Source organism: Corvus moneduloides, chromosome 2 (assembly GCF_009650955.1).
Source record: "Corvus moneduloides isolate bCorMon1 chromosome 2, bCorMon1.pri, whole genome shotgun sequence".
Lineage (NCBI taxonomy): Eukaryota > Metazoa > Chordata > Aves > Passeriformes > Corvidae > Corvus > Corvus moneduloides.
In genome coordinates this window covers 46,819,679-46,840,176 of record NC_045477.1, presented here as the reverse complement: position 1 = coordinate 46,840,176, position 20,498 = coordinate 46,819,679, and the positions used below count along the sequence as shown (strand labels likewise).

Here is a 20,498-nt window from a genome sequence, read left to right as displayed (position 1 = left end):
CCATACTAATATGGAATGCATTTGCTTTTAATTAACTCCTGAAAGCAAAGGAAGGTGGTATCTGCAGTCCTGTTTAACAAACATTTTTTTTTCCCCCCATAAAAAGACAGAGCACAGACTAGACTTTTTTTTCTTGTTTTCCTTTTTCTTTGCCCCCTGAAGCCATTTGCTAAGAAACTCTGCTCTGTGATTTTCACAGCTTTTCCCTTTTGCTGTAATTTCAGGGAGGCCATGCACTCAGCTGCAGCTCCTGAACCCAGAAAGGTTTGCCCGGCTCATTAAAGAGGTTATGAACAGCGCGTGGCCTGGGAGAGACGTGGTTGTACAGTGGTATCCAGGCTTGGAAGAAAAAAGGCACCCATCAGTTTCCTGGCTGAAGATGGTCTGGAAAAATCTATATATACATTTTTCTGATGACTTGAGTGTGTTTGATGAAATGCCGCTTATCCCCAAGACGCTGCTGGAGGAAAACGAAACACCAGTGGAACTGGTTAGATTTAGGAATCCATCACCTATCATACTGGAAGATGAATCTGAGACTCAGCTCCCAGAATATTTAGCTGATATTATTCAGAAAATTGGTGGAGTTGTACTTAAGAAACTGGATATTTCTATCCAACATCCACTTATAAAAAAATATGTGCATCCACCATTGCCAAGTGCTGTTTTACAAATAATGGAAAAAATGTCCTTACAGAAACTATGCAATCAGGTTGCATCATTCCCATCGACACATAAAGATGCTCTTAGGGCATTCTTAGCGAGTTTAACAGATGCAAATGAAAAAGAGAAGAGAATTATTCAGGAATTGCTAATATTTAAAAAAATTGAAAAATCATCTGATGAAAGTGTCCCGGTTTTTACTGGGCTAAAAGGTAGCAAGGTATTACACCACACTGCCAAAATTCCTCCTGGTATAAGATTTTCTGTTCCAATAATTGACAGCAGTGATGAAGCAACTATTCGCTTAGCTAATCTGCTGAAAATAGAACAGCTGAAGAGCACAGACTGCTTGAAGTTTGTTATAGAAGACATAAGAAGTGATTTTTATTCATATGACGAAACAGCACAGATAATGCAATGGGTTCTTGAAAATCTGACTTTTCTGAAAAATGAGAATGCAGATGTGATAGATTGGCTGACACCACTAAAGTTTATTAAGATTTCACCGGAAAAGATAATGTCAGCAAACGAACTCTTTGATCCTGAGGTAGAACTTCTGCAACATTTGTTTTATGCTGAGGAGGAAAGTTGTTTCCCCCCTGTTATTTTTACTTCCTCAGATATTCTTCATTCACTGAGGCAAATAGGCTTAAAAAATGAAGCTAATCTTGAGGAAAATGATATCTTGAGAGTGGCAAAAAAAATTGAAAGTTTGCATGCTGACTCTAACACCAATCATGATTTGCTGTTAAGAAAAGCTAGAACTCTCTTGACGATTTTGAACAAAAACCATATGCTGCTTCACTCATCCGAAACAAAAGCTGCAATGAGAAAGATAAAATGGATTCCTGCAAGTAAGGAAAGGCCTCCAAATTATCCAGGGTCCTTAGTTTGGAAAGGAGATCATTGTGATCTCTGTTCACCACCAGAAATGTGTGATATATCACATGCAATTTTAGTTGGTTCCTCAGTTCCTCTTGTGGAAAATGTACTGTTGGATATTGGAAAAGCACTTGGCATCCCCACCAAGCCCAGCATAAAAGCAGTCTTGAAACATTTCAAGGTGGTAGTTGATTGGCATAGTTCTAAAACCTTCAGTGATGAGGACTACTATCAGTTTCAGCATATCTTACTTGAGATTTATGGATTCATGCATGATCATCTAGAAGAAGGCAAAGAAGCTTTTAAAGCCCTGAAATTTCCCTGGGTTTGGACAGGTAAAACATTTTGTTCCCTCACACAAGCAGTAATAAAGTCAGTTCCTGATCTTGATCTTCAGCCTTATCTACATTATGTGCCAAAAACTATGGCAAAGTTTCACCAGTTGTTTAAATGCTGTGGTTCAATTGAGGAGTTAACACCAGACCATGTTTCTATGGTCATTCAGAAAATATATCTGAAGAGTGAGCAGTCTCTCTCAGAGCAAGAGAGTAAGCAAAGCCTTCACATTATGTTGAGCATCATAAGATGGCTGTACAGCAATCAGATCCCCGCGAGTCTGCATACGCCCATGCCACTGTACAGTGGCAAACTTCCTTATAAACTTGCAATGAAGCCAATTCATGAGTGCTGTTACTGTGACATCAAAGTTGATGATTTAAATGATTTGCTTGAGGATTCTGTTGAACCCATAATTTTGGTGCATGAAGACATACCCATGAAAACTGCTGAGTGGTTAAATGTCCCATGCCTTAGCACCAGACTGATTAATCCAGAAAATATGGGATTTGAGCAATCTGGGCAAAGAGAGCCTCTGACTGTGAGAATTAAAAACATATTGGAAGAATACCCTTCAATTTCAGATATCTTTAAGGAGCTTCTTCAAAATGCTGATGATGCTAATGCAACGGAATGTAATTTCCTGATTGACATGAGAAGAAATATGGATATAAGAGAGAACCTTCTGGATCCAGGAATGGCAGCATGTCATGGTCCGGCTTTGTGGTCATTCAATAATTCTGAGTTTTCTGATTCTGATTTCCTAAATATAACTCGATTAGGGGAGTCTCTAAAAAGGAGTGAAGTTGACAAAGTAGGAAAATTTGGACTGGGATTCAATTCTGTTTATCATATCACTGATGTTCCTATTATTTTGAGCCGGGAGTTCATGATTATGTTTGATCCAAATGTCAACCATATAAGTAAGCATATCAGAGATAAATCCAACCCTGGCATCAAAATCAACTGGAGTAAACAACAGAAGAGACTGCGAAAATTTCCAAATCAATTTAAGCCATTTATAGGAGTTTTTGGTTGCCAGCTACCACTTACAGTAGAATCTCCCTACAGCTACAAAGGAACACTTTTCAGGCTGTCTTTTAGGACTCAGCAGGAAGCTAAAGTGAGTGAAGTCAGCAGTGCATCTTACAATACAGCGGACATTTACTCTCTTGTGGATGAATTTAGCATTTGCGGTCACAGACTGATAATATTTGCTCAGAGTGTAAATTCAATGGTTTTGAAATACTTGAAAATTGAAGCAGATGATCCCGGCGTGGCACAAGATGTTGTCACTATCAGAAAAAATCAGTGTTCTTCCAAAGCCTTGACTGCACCAAATGTAAGTGTTTTAAAGGAAGCAGCTAAACTCATGAAGGTCTGCAGCAGCAGTACTAAAAAGCTTCCCACTGAAACACCAAAGTCATCATGTATCCTACAGATAGTAGTAGAAGAATTTCACCATGTGTTTAGGCGGATTGCTGATTTACAGTCTCCACTTTTCAGAGGTACTGAAGATGATCCAGCTGCTTTCTTTGAAATGGCTAAATCAGGACAGATGAAAAGATCAGGTGATGAATTGCCACAGAAAACAGTAGATTCAACAACGTGGCTGATATGTTCTTGCATGGATGTTGGAGATGCTTTGAAATTTTCTTTGCACGAAAGTGGAAGAAGACTAGGCCTAGTTCCCTGTGGTGGTGTAGGAGTGTTGCTGTCTGAAACCCAGGATCAAAAATGGATTGTGAAACCTAATTGCAACAACATAGGTGAAGTATTTTGCTATTTACCTCTGCGAATAAAAACAGGCTTACCTCTTCACATAAATGGCTGCTTTGCAGTTACTTCAAATCGGAAAGAGATCTGGAAAACAGACACAAAAGGAAGATGGAATACAGTATTCATGAGGCATGTTATTGTGAAAGCCTACATAGAAGCCCTTTGTGTTTTACGTGACATGGCAATCAATGGTGAGCTAGTTGACTACAGTTACTCTGCAGTGTGGCCAGATCCTAATTCAGTTCATGATGATTTTTCTGTTATTTGTCAAGGGTTTTATGAGGACATAGCTCATATGAAAAGCAAAGAAGGGATCAAAGTGTTTTCTGATGGCTCGTCCTGGGTTTCCATGAAGAATGTAAGGTTTTTAGATGACTCCATACTGAAACGGCCAGATGTTGGGCCGTCAGCCTTCAAAATCTTTCTGAAGTACCTTAAAAAAACTGGATCCAAAAATCTGTGTGCTGTAGATCTCCCATCCTGGGTAAAGACAGGATTTGAAGAAGCAGGATGCAAATACATACTATTGGAGAACACGTTCTCTGAGAAACAGTTCTTTTCTGAGGTATTTTTCCCTAATGTTCAGGAGATTGATGCAGAGCTGCGTGATCCTTTGATGCGTTACGTTCTCAATGAAAAAGTTGAGGAGTTCTCAGGAATTCTTCGTGCTACTCCATGTATTCCCTGTTCATTGGATGGACATTCATTAGTTACACCATCAAGACTGATCCATCCTGAAGGAAGAGTTGCAAAGTTGTATGATGCTGAGGACGGAAGATTCCCTTATGGTACCACTCAGGATTATCTTAACCCTGTTATTTTGGTTAAACTTGTTCAGCTGGGAATGGCTAAAGATGATATTTTATGGGAAGATCTGATAGAACGTGCAGAGTCAGTAGCTGAAATTAACAAGACTGATCATGCTGCAGCTTGTCTCAGGAGCAGTATTATATTGAGTCTTATTGATGAAAAACTAAAATCTAGAGATCCTAGAGCTAAAGAATTTGCTGCAAAATGTCAAAACATTCCTTTCCTTCCTTTCCTTAGCAAACCAGCAGGCTTCTCACTGCACTGGAAAGGCAGTGATTTTCAGCCTGAAGCGATGTTTTCAGCAAATGATCTTTACACTGCTGATCATCAAGATATAGTTTGCCTCACACAACCAATTCTTAATGAAAATTCCCACTCTTTTAAAGGTTGTGGTACTTTGTCATTAGCTGTCAAAGAATTTTTGGGTTTACTGAAGAAACCAGCTGTTAATTTAGTAATAAATCAGTTAGAAGAAGTTGCAAAGTCATTTGATGGAATCACATTGTATCAAGAAAATATCACTAATGCTTGTTACAAATACCTGCATGAAGCAATGTTAGAGAGTGAATCAACAAAAGCCATGATAATTGAACAGCTAACAAACAGTAGTTTTATTTTGGTTGAGAATGTGTATGCTGATCCATCAAAAGTGTCTTTTCATTTGAATTTTGAAGCAGCACCCTATCTCTATCAGTTGCCTAACAAATACAAAAATAGTTTCCGTGAGCTGTTTGAAAGTGTGGGTGTAAGACAGGCTTTCACAGTTGAAGACTTTGCTGTAGTTCTGGAATTAATAAATCAGGAAAGAGGGACCAAACAACTAACAGAAGACAACTTTCAGCTCTGCAGGAGAATAATTAGTGAAGGAATATGGGGCCTCATTAGAGAGAAGAAGCAGGAATTTTGTGAGAAAAAGTATGGTGAGATTTTATTGCCAGATACTCATCTTGCCCTTCTGCCTGCAAAATCTTTGTGTTACAATGACTGTCCATGGATTAAAGTCAAAGACACAACTGTTAAATACTGTCATGGCGATATTCCAAGAGAAGTTGCAGTGAAGCTTGGAGCAATACCAAAACGCCATAAAGCTTTAGAAAGATACGCATCAAATATCTGTTTTACTACCCTTGGAACAGAATTTGGCCAGAAAGAAAAATTGACTAGTAGAATTAAAAGCATTCTGAATGCTTACCCTTCAGAAAAAGAAATGCTGAAAGAGCTCCTTCAGAATGCAGATGATGCAAAAGCTACGGAGATCTGTTTTGTGTTTGATCCTAGACAGCATCCAGCCGATAGAATATTTGATGAGAAATGGGCACCACTTCAAGGACCAGCACTGTGTGTTTACAACAATCAGCCTTTTACAGAAGACGATATTCGGGGAATCCAGAACCTTGGAAAAGGTACAAAAGTAGGAAATCCCTGTAAAACTGGACAATATGGTATAGGTTTCAATTCTGTTTATCACATTACTGATTGCCCTTCTTTCCTGTCTGGCAATGATATACTTTGCATTTTTGATCCTCATGCAAGATACGCACCAGGTTCAACATCAACAAGTCCTGGCCGCATGTTTAGAGATTTAGATGCAGATTTCAGAACACAGTTCTCAGATGTACTGGACCTCTACTTAGGAGATCACTTTAAACTGGACAATTGTACCATGTTTAGGTTTCCTCTTCGAAATGGAGAAATGGCAAAAGTATCAGAAATTTCGTCAGTTCCATGCTCAGACAGAATGGTCCAAAATCTTTTGGATAAGCTGCGCACAGATGGAGCAGAACTCCTAATGTTTTTGAACCATATGGAAAAAATTTCTATTTGTGAGATAGAAAAAACAACAGGAGCACTGAATGTCCTGTATTCCGTACAAGGCAAAATCACTGATGGAGACAGACTGAAACGAAAGCAATTCCATGCATCTGTGATTGACAGTGTAACTAAAAAGAAGCAGCTAAGTGAAATACCTGTACAGCAGATTACTTACTCAATGGATACTGAAGACTCTGAAGGAAATCTCACAACTTGGTTAATTTGTAACAGGTCAGGCTTTTCTGCCATGGAAAAGGTATCCAAAAGTGTGGTTTCAGCCCACAAGAATGAGGACATAACTCTTTTCCCTCGTGGTGGAGTAGCAGCTTGCATTACTCATAATTACAAAAAACCCCACAGAGCATTCTGTTTCTTACCCTTATCATTAGAAACTGGGTTGCCTTTCCATGTGAATGGACACTTTGCTCTGGACTCTGCAAGAAGAAATCTGTGGCGTGATGACAATGGTGTTGGAGTAAGAAGTGACTGGAATAGTAGTCTAATGACAGCGCTGATAGCACCGGCCTATGTTGAACTGCTGATTCAGCTGAAGAAGAGGTATTTTCCAGGCACTGACCCTACGGTATCAGTGCTGCAAAACACACCTATTCATGCTGTGAAAGACACTTTAAAAAAGTTCTTATCCTTTTTTCCAGTTAATAGACTTGATATTCAGCCAGATTGGTATTGCTTAGTGAAAGCAGTTTACAGTTGCATTTATGAAGATTTGAAGCGTCTTTTACCTGTTATGAGAGCTCCAAATGTTGATGGTTCTGATTTGCATTCTGCTGTTATCATCACATGGGTTAACATGTCTACTGTGAACAAGGGCAGACCATTCTTTGACAATTTGCTACAAGATGAATTGCAGCACCTCAAAAATACAGAATACAACATCACAACACGAAAGACAGTGGCCGAAAATGTTTACAGACTAAAGCATTTACTCTTGGAAATTGGATTTAATTTGGTATATAACTGTGATGAGACTGCAAATCTCTACCACTGTTTGGTAGATGCAGATATTCCTGTCACCTATGTGACACCCGCTGATGTCCGATTGTTTTTGATGACATTTTCTTTTCCAGACTCTAATTGCCACATTGGAAAGTTACCCTGTCGTCTTCAGCAGACAAATTTGAAACTCTTCCATAGCCTCAAACTCCTGGTTGACTACTGTTTCAAAGATGCAGAAGAAAATGAAATCCAAATTGAAGGTTTGCCACTCCTTATTACTCTTGACAACGTTTTGCAAGTTTTTGATTCAAAGCGACCGAAGTTCTTGACAACATACCATGAACTGATTCCGTCTCGGAAGGATCTCTTTATGAACACACTGTATTTGAGATACAACAATATTCTGCTCAGCAGTGAAGTAGCAAAAGTCTTTGATATCAGAAGTTTTGCTGAATTGTTATCATCTGTGCTGCCTAGAGAATATAAAACTAGAAATTGTGTGAAATGGAAGGAAAACTTTGCAAGTGAATCTTGGCTTAAAAGTGCCTGGCATTTTATCAGTGAGTCTCTAAATATTAAAGAAGAGCAAGAAGATATGCAAGCAAAATTTGATGGTGTTATTGAAACTTTGAAGGACTGGACTTTGCTTCCAGGTGTAAAGTTTACTGTCTCAGCCAATCATCTTGTTGTGCCAGAGTGTGATGTTTTGCTGCCACTCAGCATTATGCATATAGCTGTCTTTCCAAATGCTCAGAGTGATAAAGTCTTCCATGCTTTAATGAAAACAGGCTGTATTCAGCTGGCATTGAACAAAATCTGTTCCAAAGACAGTGCTTTAGTGCCTTTGTTGTCAGGACGTACAGCAAACATAGATAATCCCTCAAGCATTCTGAAAGCCATACAATATATGGTACAGACATCAACTTTTAAGACTGAAAAGTTAGCAGAAAGTGACTTTGAGGCTCTCCTAATGTACTTCAATTGCAACTTATGTCATTTGACATCTCAGGATGACATTAAAATTTTAAAGTCTCTTCCATGTTACAAATCAATCAGTGGCCGATACATCAGCATTGCAAAATATGGGACATGTTACGTCCTCACAAAAAGCATCCCATCAGTAGAAGTAGACAGATGGACACAGTCGACTTCATCGGCTTTTCTTGAGGAGAAGGTTCATTTGAAAGATTTGTATACTATGCTTGGTTGTGTCTCTGTAGATGATCTTGAAGTGTACTTGAAACATCTTTTGCCAAAAATTGAAAGTCTGTCTTATGATGCAAAATTAGAACATTTGATCTACTTAAAGAATAGGCTAACTAGCATTGAAGAAACTTCAGAAATGAAAGAACAGCTGTTTGAAAAGCTTGAAAGCATTTTGATCATTCATGATGCAAGCAATAGGCTAAAACCTGCAAAGTACTTTTATGACAGGACTGTAAAAGTCTTTGAAGTTATGCTTCCTGAAAAATTCTTTATACCTCAAGATTTTTTTAAGAAGCTAGAGCAACTTACAAAACCAAAAAATCAAGCTGTGTTCCTTCCATCATGGGTAACTTTTCTACGACATATCGGATTGAAATTCATCATTTCACAGCAGCAGTTACTGCAGTTTGCTAAGGAGATCAGCATGAGAGCAAATACAGAAAACTGGTCTAAAGAAACACTACAGAATACTGTCGATGTTCTCCTCCATCATATATTTCAAGAAAGAACTGACCTTTTTTCAGGAAATTTTCTGAAAGAATTGTCTTTAATTCCTTTTCTGTGCCCTGAACGAGCTCCAGCAGAATTCGTGAGATTTCATCCTCAGTATCAAGAAGTTAATGGGACACTTCCTCTTATACGATTCAATGGGGCACAGGTGAATCCTAAATTCAAGCAGACCGATGTGTTACAGTTGCTTTGGACATCGTGTCCCATTCTTCCTGAGAAAGCAACACCTTTAAGCATCAAAGAGCAAGAGGGGAGTAGTCTTGGTGCACAAGAACAGCTTGAGCAAGTTTTAACCATGCTGAATGTTAATTTGGACCCTCCTCTGGACAAAGTTATCAATAACTGCAGGAACATATGCAATATAACAACTTTGGATGAGGACATGGTGAAAACTAGGGCCAAGGTCTTAAGAAGCATTTATGAGTTTCTTAGTACAGAGAAGAGGGAATTCCGCTTTCAGCTTCGAGGAGTTTCTTTTGTAATGGTGGAAGAAGGTTGGAAGCTCCTAAAGCCTGAAGAAGTGGTAATAAACCTTGAGTATGAATCTGATTTTAAACCTTATCTTTACAAACTTCCTTTAGAACTTGGTACTTTCCATCAGTTATTCAAACATTTGGGTACTGAAGACATTATTTCAACGAAGCAGTATGTTGAAGTTCTAGGTCGCATATATAAGAGCTCAGAAGGAAAGCAGTTGGATCCTAATGAAATGCGCACAGTTAAAAGAGTAGTTTCAGGCCTGTTCAAAAGTCTTCAGAATGATTCTGTAAAGGTTAGGAATGACCTTGAGAATATGAGAGATTTTGCCCTTTACCTTCCCAGTCAAGATGGCAGGTTGGTAAAGTCTAGTATCTTAGTTTTTGACGATGCACCCCACTACAAAAGCAGAATCCAAGGTAACATTGGTGTGCAGATGCTTGTTGATCTTAGCCAGTGCTACTTAGGCAAAGACCATGGCTTTCACACTAAATTGATAATGTTATTCCCTCAGAAACTGAGGCCTCGCTTACTTAGCAGTATTCTTGAAGAACAGTTGGATGAGGAGTCTCCCAAAATTTGTCAGTTTGGAGCGTTATGTTCTTTGCAGGGAAGGTTACAGTTACTGTTGTCTTCGGAGCAATTCATCACAGGACTCATTAGGATTATGAAGCATGAAAATGACAATGCTTTTCTGGCTAATGAAGAAAAAGCAATAAGACTTTGCAAAGCTTTGCGAGAAGGTTTGAAAGTTTCCTGCTTTGAGAAGTTGCAAACAACATTAAGAGTTAAAGGGTTTGCTCCTATTCCCCACAGCAAAAGTGAAACATTCGCTTTCTTGAAGAGATACGGAAATGCAGTAATACTGCTTTACATACAGCATTCTGACAGCAAGGACATAAATTTCCTCTTAGCATTAGCCATGACCTTAAAATCTGCAACTGACAACTTGATTTCTGATACCTCATATTTAATTGCCATGCTGGGTTGTAACGATATTTATCGGATCAGTGAGAAGCTTGACAGTTTGGGAGTGAAGTATGACTCTTCTGAGCCATCAAAACTTGAACTACCAACACCTGGCACTCCTATACCAGCTGAAATTCACTATACACTTCTTATGGATCCAATGAATGTATTTTATCCTGGTGAATATGTTGGTTACCTTGTTGATTCTGAAGGTGGTGATATATATGGATCATATCAGCCTACTTACACCTATGCAATCATTGTGCAAGAAGTAGAAAGAGAAGATGATGAAAGCCCCAGTTTTCTAGGGAAGATTTACCAGATTGATATTGGGTATAGTGAATATAAAATAGTGAGCTCCCTTGACTTGTACAAATTTTCCAGACCAGAGGAAAGTTCTCAAGGCAGGGATAGCACACCTTCTACCCCAACAAGTCCTACAGAATTTCCAGCACATGGACCGAGGGCAATTCCACCTATCTTCACTGGTAGAGAGAGCCACAAAACAATGTCCTCAAAACACCACTCTCCGAAAAAGATAAAGTCAAACTCATTGCCAGAAATATTAAGAGAAGTGACATCTGTGATTGAACAGGCTTGGAAGCTTCCAGAATCTGAAAGAAAAAAGATTATTAGGAGGCTATATCTTAAATGGCATCCAGATAAAAATGCAGAGAATCTTGATATAGCTAATGAGGTTTTCAAACATTTACAGAATGAGATTAACAGGATGGAAAAACAGGCCTTTATGGATCAAAATATGGACAGAGCCTCAAGAAGGCCTTTTTCATCCTCTGCTTCTCGATTTCAGTCAGATAAATTTTCATTTCAGAGATTTTACACTTCATGGAATCAGGAAGCAACAAGCCACAAATCTGAAAGGCAACAGTATAAAGAAAAGTGTCCCTCTTCCACAGGGCCGTCATACTCCCAACGCTTTTTCGTCCCACCTACGTTCAGGTCCGTTGGCAATCCTGTGGAGGCACGTCGATGGCTTAGGCAGGCCCGAGCCAACTTTTCAGCTGCACGAAATGACCTTCATAAAAATGCCAATGAATGGGTGTGCTTTAAATGCTACCTTTCTACTAAACTAGCCTTGATTGCAGCTGACTACGCTGTGAAGGGCAAGTCAGACAAAGACGTAAAACCAGCAGCCCTTGCACAAAAAATAGAGGAGTACAGTCAGCAACTTGAAGGACTTTCAAATGACGTTCAGACATTGGAGGCTTATGGAGTAGATAGCTTAAAAACTAGGTATCCTGACTTACTTCCTTTTCCACAGATTCCCAATGATAGGTTTACTTCAGAAGTTGCTATGAGAGTGATGGAATGTACTGCTTGTATCATAATAAAACTTGAAAACTTCATACAACAAAAAGTATAAATGATTTGAAGAGGTTAGGGGACTGTTTTGTCAAGAGTTTAGGTGTTTCATGTGACAGGATACAAATGCAATTGTGCAGATGATGGAACATCCAAGAGGTTACATGGTGCCAAGCAGTTTAGAAGTGTAGTGCACAAAGGTGGATGGTAGCGAGGTACTTAGAACTGAAATTTACTTAAATGGGACCTTTTTCTTAACTGAGCCTGCTGTTAAGCAAACTGTAAAACCTGAATATTTTTTAGAATTTGCAAGGAAATTGAGCTGCAAAAATTAGATGTGTGCACAACATTGTGATTAATTGGCGTATTATTGAACTGCACTTTGTATAACCAAAGCTTAGCTTTCTGTTAGATGAAGCCTGTAATTATAACTCCTTATTAGATTTATTTCAATTAATGTAATGTTTCTGAAAGGGTAATGTCAGTTTTCAATGTACTAATCCTAAGACTGGACATACAATGAAATGGGAGATGGGGTGGAAGTTTAACTTTGGAGGTATTGCTCCAAAGCATATCTGTATTCTTTTGTGTTCTGTGGACATTCATGTCACTCATAGTAATACTCCTATCAGCTGGATCTGATTATAAATTTGCTGCAGCATCACATTGTAAACATTTAAAGGATAGTTTAGTACCTGTAAACTGGTGCAGTTATTTTAATGCTGAATAATGATACTTGATTTAACATGCCATGTCATGTCATGCATTGATTGCATTTACTTTATTATAGAAGAATGAAATATTTAATTTACTTTTTTTTTAGAGCCTCTCATCTTTTGTTTAATGAAAAATGCTTGTGGATGATATAAAATCTGTGAACATTATTATATGGTGTTTTATGATTTCTTTTTGAACACCAAAACTGTTTTCAGATGTCTAAATGCTTGAGTTTCTTTTTTTCCCCATGCGTGTGTGCCTTTGTGTATGTACATATATATATATTTTTCCACAAACATTGGTAGTAGTACAATCCAGTAACTCATTTTTGGTGTACACAGAGCACTGGTTTTTGTTACATGTTTAAAGGTGCTGAAATGTAACGCTGGTTTTATTTTGTTATTCACTACAGCCCTTGAGAAATCTGATTATTAGTTCACACTCTTTCTTTTATAGTTTGTAATACTTTTGGTAATGTCATGCAGTATGTTCAATGTTAGCTTTTTGTAAAAAAAAATGTAAAAAAAAAAAAAGGAAGGATAATGCTAAATGAAAGGATTTTTCTAAGCTGGATCAGCCACATTAAACCTAAATGTTAAACGTTTTCTGGTGGTATGCTGTTACAATTGTCTACTTGACAGCACAGTGAAACTGCAATTTAACTTACAGAATACAAAGGAAAATAAACCAACAGCAAGCTTGCACAGCTGTGATAGTGTTGTAATACAAAAATAAAAAATCACAGTGAGGTCTGCTTCAGTTTTGAGTAAATTATAAAGGCCTTGTTCTCAAAGAAATGTGATGTTTGAAAAATGATACTGCTTCTGATTGTGGAGCCCTATTATTATTTCTGCTATTAAATTAAGTGCCATAAATGTAGTAAAGAAAAATGCAAACATATATTTCAGTCCGATGTGTTTTGGTTTTATTATGTAGGCTAACTTTACCTATTATTTGAAGCTTTTATATAGGTAAATTCACAATCTTTTTTTGATTAATTCTAAAAAATTGTACAAATATTAAAATACTATTGAAAAAGAAACATGCTTTTTTCTTGCAATGACAAATGTTTGCAGTTTTCTCAAAGAAATTGTACATTTTGCTGATTTTTTGCAATAAATAGCATGTAAGTAAAACACAAATCCCAGTGTGCCATGAAATAAATCAGTTTAGTTAATTCCCTATGTTTTTAAAATAGATTCCTTTGTGGTTCTTGCTTTGTGCATTAAGTCAGATGGATAGTATTCAGGGTAAGCAAAATACTTGAAAAGGAAACAGTTCTCATGCTTTTCATTTTAAATGGAGCTAAAACATGAGGTATCACGGCAGCATGCAAACGTGTAACAGGAGCACCACGAACACTTTCCTGTTTTTACGTGAGCTCTTGAGAAAGAAAATCTTCTAAGTAACTGTGTTTTATAAGCAACCTGTGTTCCCTTGCCAGTATTATTATTATGAACTGTTAAAATGGCTGTGCAGAACCACTGAACTATTCTGTTATAATTACTTTGTTTATTTTGTATGTATTGTTGAGCGCTGACACTGTGAGAAAGAAAATGGTCCCAGTTCTTAGGAAGCTAATGGCCTGAAGCAATTTTAAATACTGAACCAAGCTGAGAAAGAAAACTTGAATGCACAGAAAAACTAATTTATTCTGTTACTCCTGAACTGAAACTAACAATAAAATTTACACATGGCAGACGGACAGGCAAGAGTGGTCTCTCAGTTGGAAGTCTCTTAGTTTCTTATTGGCTTAACTCACTGTAACAGCTAGCCTAAATAAAGAGGCTTTGTGAGACCAGGAAAGACCTGATAGAACAGGATTTTGTAAGTGCCATTTAATTCCTGATTAAAAATAAAAATAAATGAAATGCTTAATTGATTCTTCCTTTCGGCTCAGCTGGGAGACTTGGCAATGTGCCTAAGTCAGGTATGGAAGCTTAGAACAGTTAGGATGTGATGGTTCTGTAATAAAGGTCTGTAGAAGTAAATGTTAGCATGTAGGTTCCAGAAAAATACATTTAACAGGCAATTCTGCACATTAAATGAGTTCTCAATTGAAAAAATGTCTTTTCATTCAGGTCTTTCTCCTACCTTCCAAGGTAGCAGGAGTTCATGTAGGAAAAAGCAGCTTCAGTAGTCTTGTCTCCCAAGATTACAGTTGAGGAGTTTAACAAGAAGTCAGTGGTATAGGAAGCTGATTTAACTATACGTTGGGCATCTTAAATCTAGGGAACTGCAGTCGGAATAAGCCTCAATAGGCTTGTTACTATCTTCTTGTGCTTTAAAAGCTTTCCTTTCAAACAATGGCATACATAGCTATTCTAAAAAGCACGGGACACTTGCCTCAGCAATTAGTGACAAGAAAAAGGTTTGAGGGTTTTTTTGTTCTTTTTTTGTTAAGGAAATGGATTTTTGTGTAGTTGACTACCAGAGGAAAAATAAATGGTTTATTGTGTAAAAAATGCAGTTTTGCAAGATTTGTACTCAGATCATTATCAGTAAAGTTGTTATAATGATTTGTGAAACAGGATTTAAAACTTGGTGTAAGGATTGCATTCACTTGGTACTGGTATACTTGGATTGCTTTAAATAAAGCTGTAATTAAATCTATTGTAATTTCTCCAGTTAAAGTAGAGGAGGGTAGTGCCACCTTTGAGATTTTCTGTTGCTGTATCTAAACTCTTTGAGAAAGGCTGGATTGGTCTTGGGGAACAAAGGCAGAACTAATAGTTCAAAAATAATTAAACTTGGCAGCCAAAGTAAATGTTTTCATTTGAAGAAGACACACATTTTTGTCACATGAAGGGATTTGTCAATGAATTTTTAATCAAAACTGTTTATCTTTTCTTTGGATTGTTTTCTGGATGATTAATTCAGTAGCACTGGCATAATTTCTTTGTTTCCTTTCACCTACTACTGATTAAGACAACGGAATTCTAGATGTCCAGTGAAACTAATTGTAAAGCATTTTCTAAATTCTGCAAGGTACATTTTTCGTTGGGACCAAGACTTTTGTTTGTATTTTTAAATAACATACATTTCACATTCTTAGTCTTGGAAAAATAATTTTGTTTTAAAAATGAAAACATTCATTTAAGCTGTGTTTCATTTGGATACAGAAGGAGAAACAGACTTTTCAAAATGTATAAAGTTTATTCAAGAACTCAGTTCCCAATTCTTGCAATTTCCTTTTGTGTAAAGCTATATAAAGACAGACAAATGTAAATACTAAAGGACTGTGATATGGAAACAAAAAGGCTCATGTTTGGGCAATCACCAGTGAAGTTTTACTATCATTTTTCCACTGTGTAACAATTGCAACCAATTACAAGAACTGCTGTAAATAATTCTTTTTGAGGGAGTAAATATGCAAACAAATCAGTTCACTATGCTGGTAGTGATTTTTTTCCTCTTCTCCATTTGGATAATACTTTTGGAAATAAACTAGAGAACTGCATACTCTCACTTCCCTGTGCCATAATTTTCTGTTAATCTGTAACTATTTACTGAAGTTTGATTCAAGTAGAAACAGTAATTTTGAAGTATTAGAGAGGTACAGACATCCACATGAAGATATCAGAAATGATAATTTAGTGATGTATGAGCTATATTGAGATTAACAGCAATTCAGATTGTAGCATCAGCTGATTACTCTGGTAATTTTAGCATAAATTTTGTTTCTCTACTAACCACACCAAAAAGAAAAAAAACATTCAGTGACAAGATGTTGCCATTCATGCTTTAAAAAATGTGCACAACTTCTATACTGCAACAATACTTCTGATGTCAATGTTGTAGCATAATGAAAAGAAGACTGAAATTTAAGCAATGAAAAGGGTCAGGTTGGTGATTTGGGTGACGGCAGTGCTGAGGGTACAGCAGATGTCTTTAGTTTTCGGTACTACTCAGAATCCACCTGTGAACTGAAGCACATCCAGAAGGTTTATCTCCACAAGAAAGGTGGTAGTTATTGCAGTATCTAAGTGAGGTGCCATAATGCTTAGTAGCGTTACCAGCCAGGGGACTGCACCCTGACTTTCCTAGCTCTTCAGGGGTCAGGTGATTCTGGCCTGGAAAGCTGCAGTTCACTCCCTGGCTCTGAATTAAATGGCAAATCACATTTGAAAATGTGCCTCCAAAACAAAAGCTTAAAATGTATAACTTAAAATGCTGTGCTTCCATTGCCAGCAGAACAAGCAAGATGGTAACTATCTTGCGGTATCTGGCTAATATTTATGGATTAGATTAGGTGAATGATTTGTTTGATACCCCACGGAAGTGGGCATATGTTCCTTGATGTCAGAACAATGGCTGAAATTAAGGACTCAAGTCCCAGTTTTGTTGTTAGTACGACACTTATAAGAGACTGGTGACATGACAGTCCTCCAAGTTGTAGCAGCAGTTTTTAGGTATCTGGTACAGGCAAGGGTATTTGCTGACCTTTATTTTAATATTCATGTCTTCTATCCAATGAATAAGCGAAGGCTGCTCGTGTTTTGGTTTGTAAAATCTTGTGCATGGAGCTGAAACCACCTAAACTGACTTTAAAGGAACACTGAAGACAGGTTTCTGTTACAGTGTGCCTCCGCTGCTGGCTTAGTTGTAGAGACAGATATAGTCAAGAGATACAGTTGTGGAGATAAACATTTCTCTCCTTATGGCCAACAGCCTTGGACTCACTCCTGAAGACAGGAGTGAGTGAGTCTAAGCCCAATAAAAGGGAATTTCAGCTATGGAAGATGTGAGGCTTCCTGCTTCTCCTTTAGGCAGTGTAAAAGCAACTGGAGCACCCTCCAGATAACACTGAAACCTTGCTTCACTCGCTTAAGCTCACCTTTAGTGCTTCCTACTTGCTATATGGAAGCTCTTTGAATTTGCATTAACTGCTGAGGGCTCCACTCTGCTGCTGAAGGGCAATTTCAGTCCTGTACATCAGACTCTTGGAGAAATTGCAAAGGCAGCCCTTGAAGCAGGGACTGCCCTGGGCTTTACCACAATAATAGTGGAAAATGTTAAATGAGGACTCTTTCTCAATTCAGGCTTTTGTGTGTATCTGGGATCTCATCCGAGTGTTGGTTTTCTTCCCTTGTTCACCAGAGCTGAAGTAGCAAGCTTTAAAAAAGTTAGTAATAATTTTGTTCTGATTCTCCTGTTTTAAGGACGATGACTAATTTTTTTCCAAAAAGTTGGATATTCGTGGTTTACTAACACCATGGGTTAAAATCCTTTTGTAAATAGACACCAAGGCACTATGTGATAGCTACTTCCTGGATAATAAGATCATCAAGTATATACAAGACAGCATCAAAGGAATTAAAAACCCATGAGATTTAAACAACAGACTACTAAATACAAATCTTGCTACCCAGAGGTGTGCAAACAATTTATTTGTGTTCAGTGCAACACCGTACAGGGGAACGGGTCTGCAGCTGTGTTTCTCTACAAGGCCAATAAATGGTTTCGTCAGCTCTGGTGAGCATTTATTTTGTATCTAAAGTCCTAATGTAAAAAATAATAAAGAGCAGTTTTACTCTCTCTGTTTGTGATGACAGAATCAGAAATACCAGTCAACAAGTGCAGATGGAAATGAAATATTCCTCTTAATTGAAATCTGTGGGCTGCATGAAAGGATTTTTTTCCCACTGCCCAAGTAGTTCCTTGTGTCAGACAATCTGAAGATACTTTTTTTTTCTTTTTACTACTCCAGCTGGCACAACAGATTGCCTAGTTGAATTAGCATGCCCTAAAATAAGAAAGGATATAAATGAATATGACGGTACAGGCAGTAGAACAAACAATTGCTATTACAAAATATACTAACGTATTTCTCTGTTGTATAGTGAATGGATTTGAGACACAGGGAGGCCTTAATGACTTCTGGAGCTTTTTGCATTAGTTATATTTATATGAATCTCAGTAATAAGCAAATCAGCATATATGTTGCCAAATAAAAATACAAAGCTACTAGCAAATTTACACCTTTTGCACAGAACTTACACAGATATCGCATTTTTCTATCTTGTGTTATTGCAAGAACAAAATTGCATAGACCATTTGCTGGCACTTTCTGAATTCTCCAAATAATGCTTTGTCTTACAAATAATTCAAGTAGTTCCCTCAAATCAATATCACCCACTAATACAGTAAGTGTTTACATGTAGTGAGAGAAAAAACCCACGGATCTCAAAAGTATGAACAATGACATAATCATCTGACTGAATAATAGTTCAGCAAGGAAACATATTTGTTTTATTTTTTTATGCTCTCTGTAAGGCTGTTTTCCAAGTGTTACTGACAAAACATGTAATTTGATTCAAGTCATTCTTCTGAAGTGGAAATGTCATTTGTGCTCTTCTTCCCCTTACACCCTGTATTCCAGAATCGTAGATGCAGATTTGTTTCCTAAATTGAAGTACTCTGTTTTTAAAATGCTGAAAAATAAGCTTTCAGTAATGCTCTTCAGCAATAATACAAAACGCAGATGCGCAAGGGGGTGTGTGGCCTTTTCGGGTGCCTCACTGGCAGACCCGGCTGTATTCTTGGCAAGTGGAGCCCACGCCGGCCACTGACAAGTAGAGCTTTCCATCTGGACACACGCAGATTTCATAGAGCCCCTGAGAAATCCCAGATCCACCCCTTGCACCCTCAGGCAACTTGGGCAGTCGCACAGTTTCAGCATCGAGCAAAAGCTGTGTGGGAAAAAGCAGGACAAATGGGCTTGTTAGAGATGATAAAGCAGTAACATGCCATGAGACAAGTTGAATTTGGCTAGGCAGAGGCTCAAGAATGGCCTTCTATCCAGGACTTGTAATATACAAAGTTTCTTTGCGCCCTAGGCTCTTGGCAGACATAAACAGGATAGGGATAAGCTGGTGCCCACCCTCTTCATTAGCAGAGAACTCCTGAAGTTCAACAAGGCCAAGTGCAATGTCCTGCACCCGTGTTGGGGCAATCCCAAAAATGCATACAAGCAGGGTAATAAATGGATTGAGAGAAGCTCTGAGGAGAAAGATGTGGGGGTATTGATGGATAAAAAATTATGTATGAGCCAGCAATGTGCGCTCGCAGCCCAAAAAATCAATCACACCCTGGGCTGCAACAGGAGCAGCGTGGGCAGCAGGGCGAGGGAGGGGATTCTGCCCCTCTGCATCCAGCTCTGAGGCCGCCAACACAAGAAAGACATGGACCTGCTGAAGTGAGTCCAGAGGAAGGCCATGAAGATGTTTAGAGGGATGGAGCAACTCTCCCATGAGGAAAGGCTGAGAGAATTGGAATTGTTCAGCATGGAGAAGAGAGGGCTCTGGGGAGACCTCACTGCAGCCTTCTAGCATTTAAAGGGGGCCTACAAGAAAGCTGGGGAGGGACTCCTTATCAGGGATACTGGTTTTAAACTGAAAAAAGATAGATTTAGATTAAATATATACAAAAATAAAATTCTTCTAGTAGTGAGGCACAGAACAGGTTGCCCAGTGAAGCTGTGGATGCCCCATCCCTGGAAGTGTTCAAGGCCAGGTTGTATTGAGCTCTGAGTAGCCTGGTCTAGTTGAAGGTGTCCCTGTCCATGGCAGGGAATTTGGACCTGGATGATCTTTAAGGTCCCTTCCAGCACAACTCACTCTAGGATATGAGATAGTGACAGGGTCCCTGCCCATGCACAGAACAGCAGGACAAAGCGCTGCTGCTGGGCCCTGGTCTGTCCTGGCCTGAGTGCTGAGGCCTCACCGCTGAGCCAGCTGTTAAGGATGGGCATGGGTTGGTCTGCAGTTCCTCTGCAGAAGAACTGGCACAGTACAGCCTTGCAGAGGGGATAAATAGGCTGCTGCATGTTGCCTGCTGCTAATGATGTCTGCAGAGCTTCACTCCTTAATTTTGCCACCCTGGAGCTGTGTCTGCTGCTGAGCCAAGATTCCCCACTGGGGTGCCTGGGGTCACTGTGCTAGTGGGGAGCTAAGCGCTATCCAAAATTTATTAGAAAGCACCTCTCTAAGCTAATATAACATTATGTCTGTTGGTACTATTTTTACATAAATAGAAGTTGTATTATTGGCACTAAT

At 38.5% G+C, this 20,498-nt stretch overlaps 2 protein-coding genes across 13 annotated transcripts in view; one reads left to right on the top strand and one right to left on the bottom strand.

The window, feature by feature from the left end:
• SACS (sacsin molecular chaperone) overlaps positions 1-15,901 on the top strand; it is a 58,108-nt gene extending 42,207 nt beyond the window's left edge. For all 7 annotated transcript variants that reach the window (XM_032099417.1, XM_032099422.1, XM_032099419.1 and 4 more), the window contains one exon: positions 225-15,901. In XM_032099417.1, the coding sequence (XP_031955308.1) occupies positions 225-11,785 (11,561 nt within the window). In that variant the 3' untranslated portion in view covers positions 11,786-15,901. The remainder of the gene's footprint in view (positions 1-224) is intronic.
• A 1,048-nt stretch (positions 15,902-16,949) lies between these two features.
• SGCG (sarcoglycan gamma) overlaps positions 16,950-20,498 on the bottom strand; it is a 109,403-nt gene continuing 105,854 nt past the window's right edge. For all 6 annotated transcript variants that reach the window (XM_032099429.1, XM_032099426.1, XM_032099428.1 and 3 more), the window contains one exon: positions 16,950-19,133. In XM_032099429.1, the coding sequence (XP_031955320.1) occupies positions 18,960-19,133 (174 nt within the window). In that variant the 3' untranslated portion in view covers positions 16,950-18,959. The remainder of the gene's footprint in view (positions 19,134-20,498) is intronic.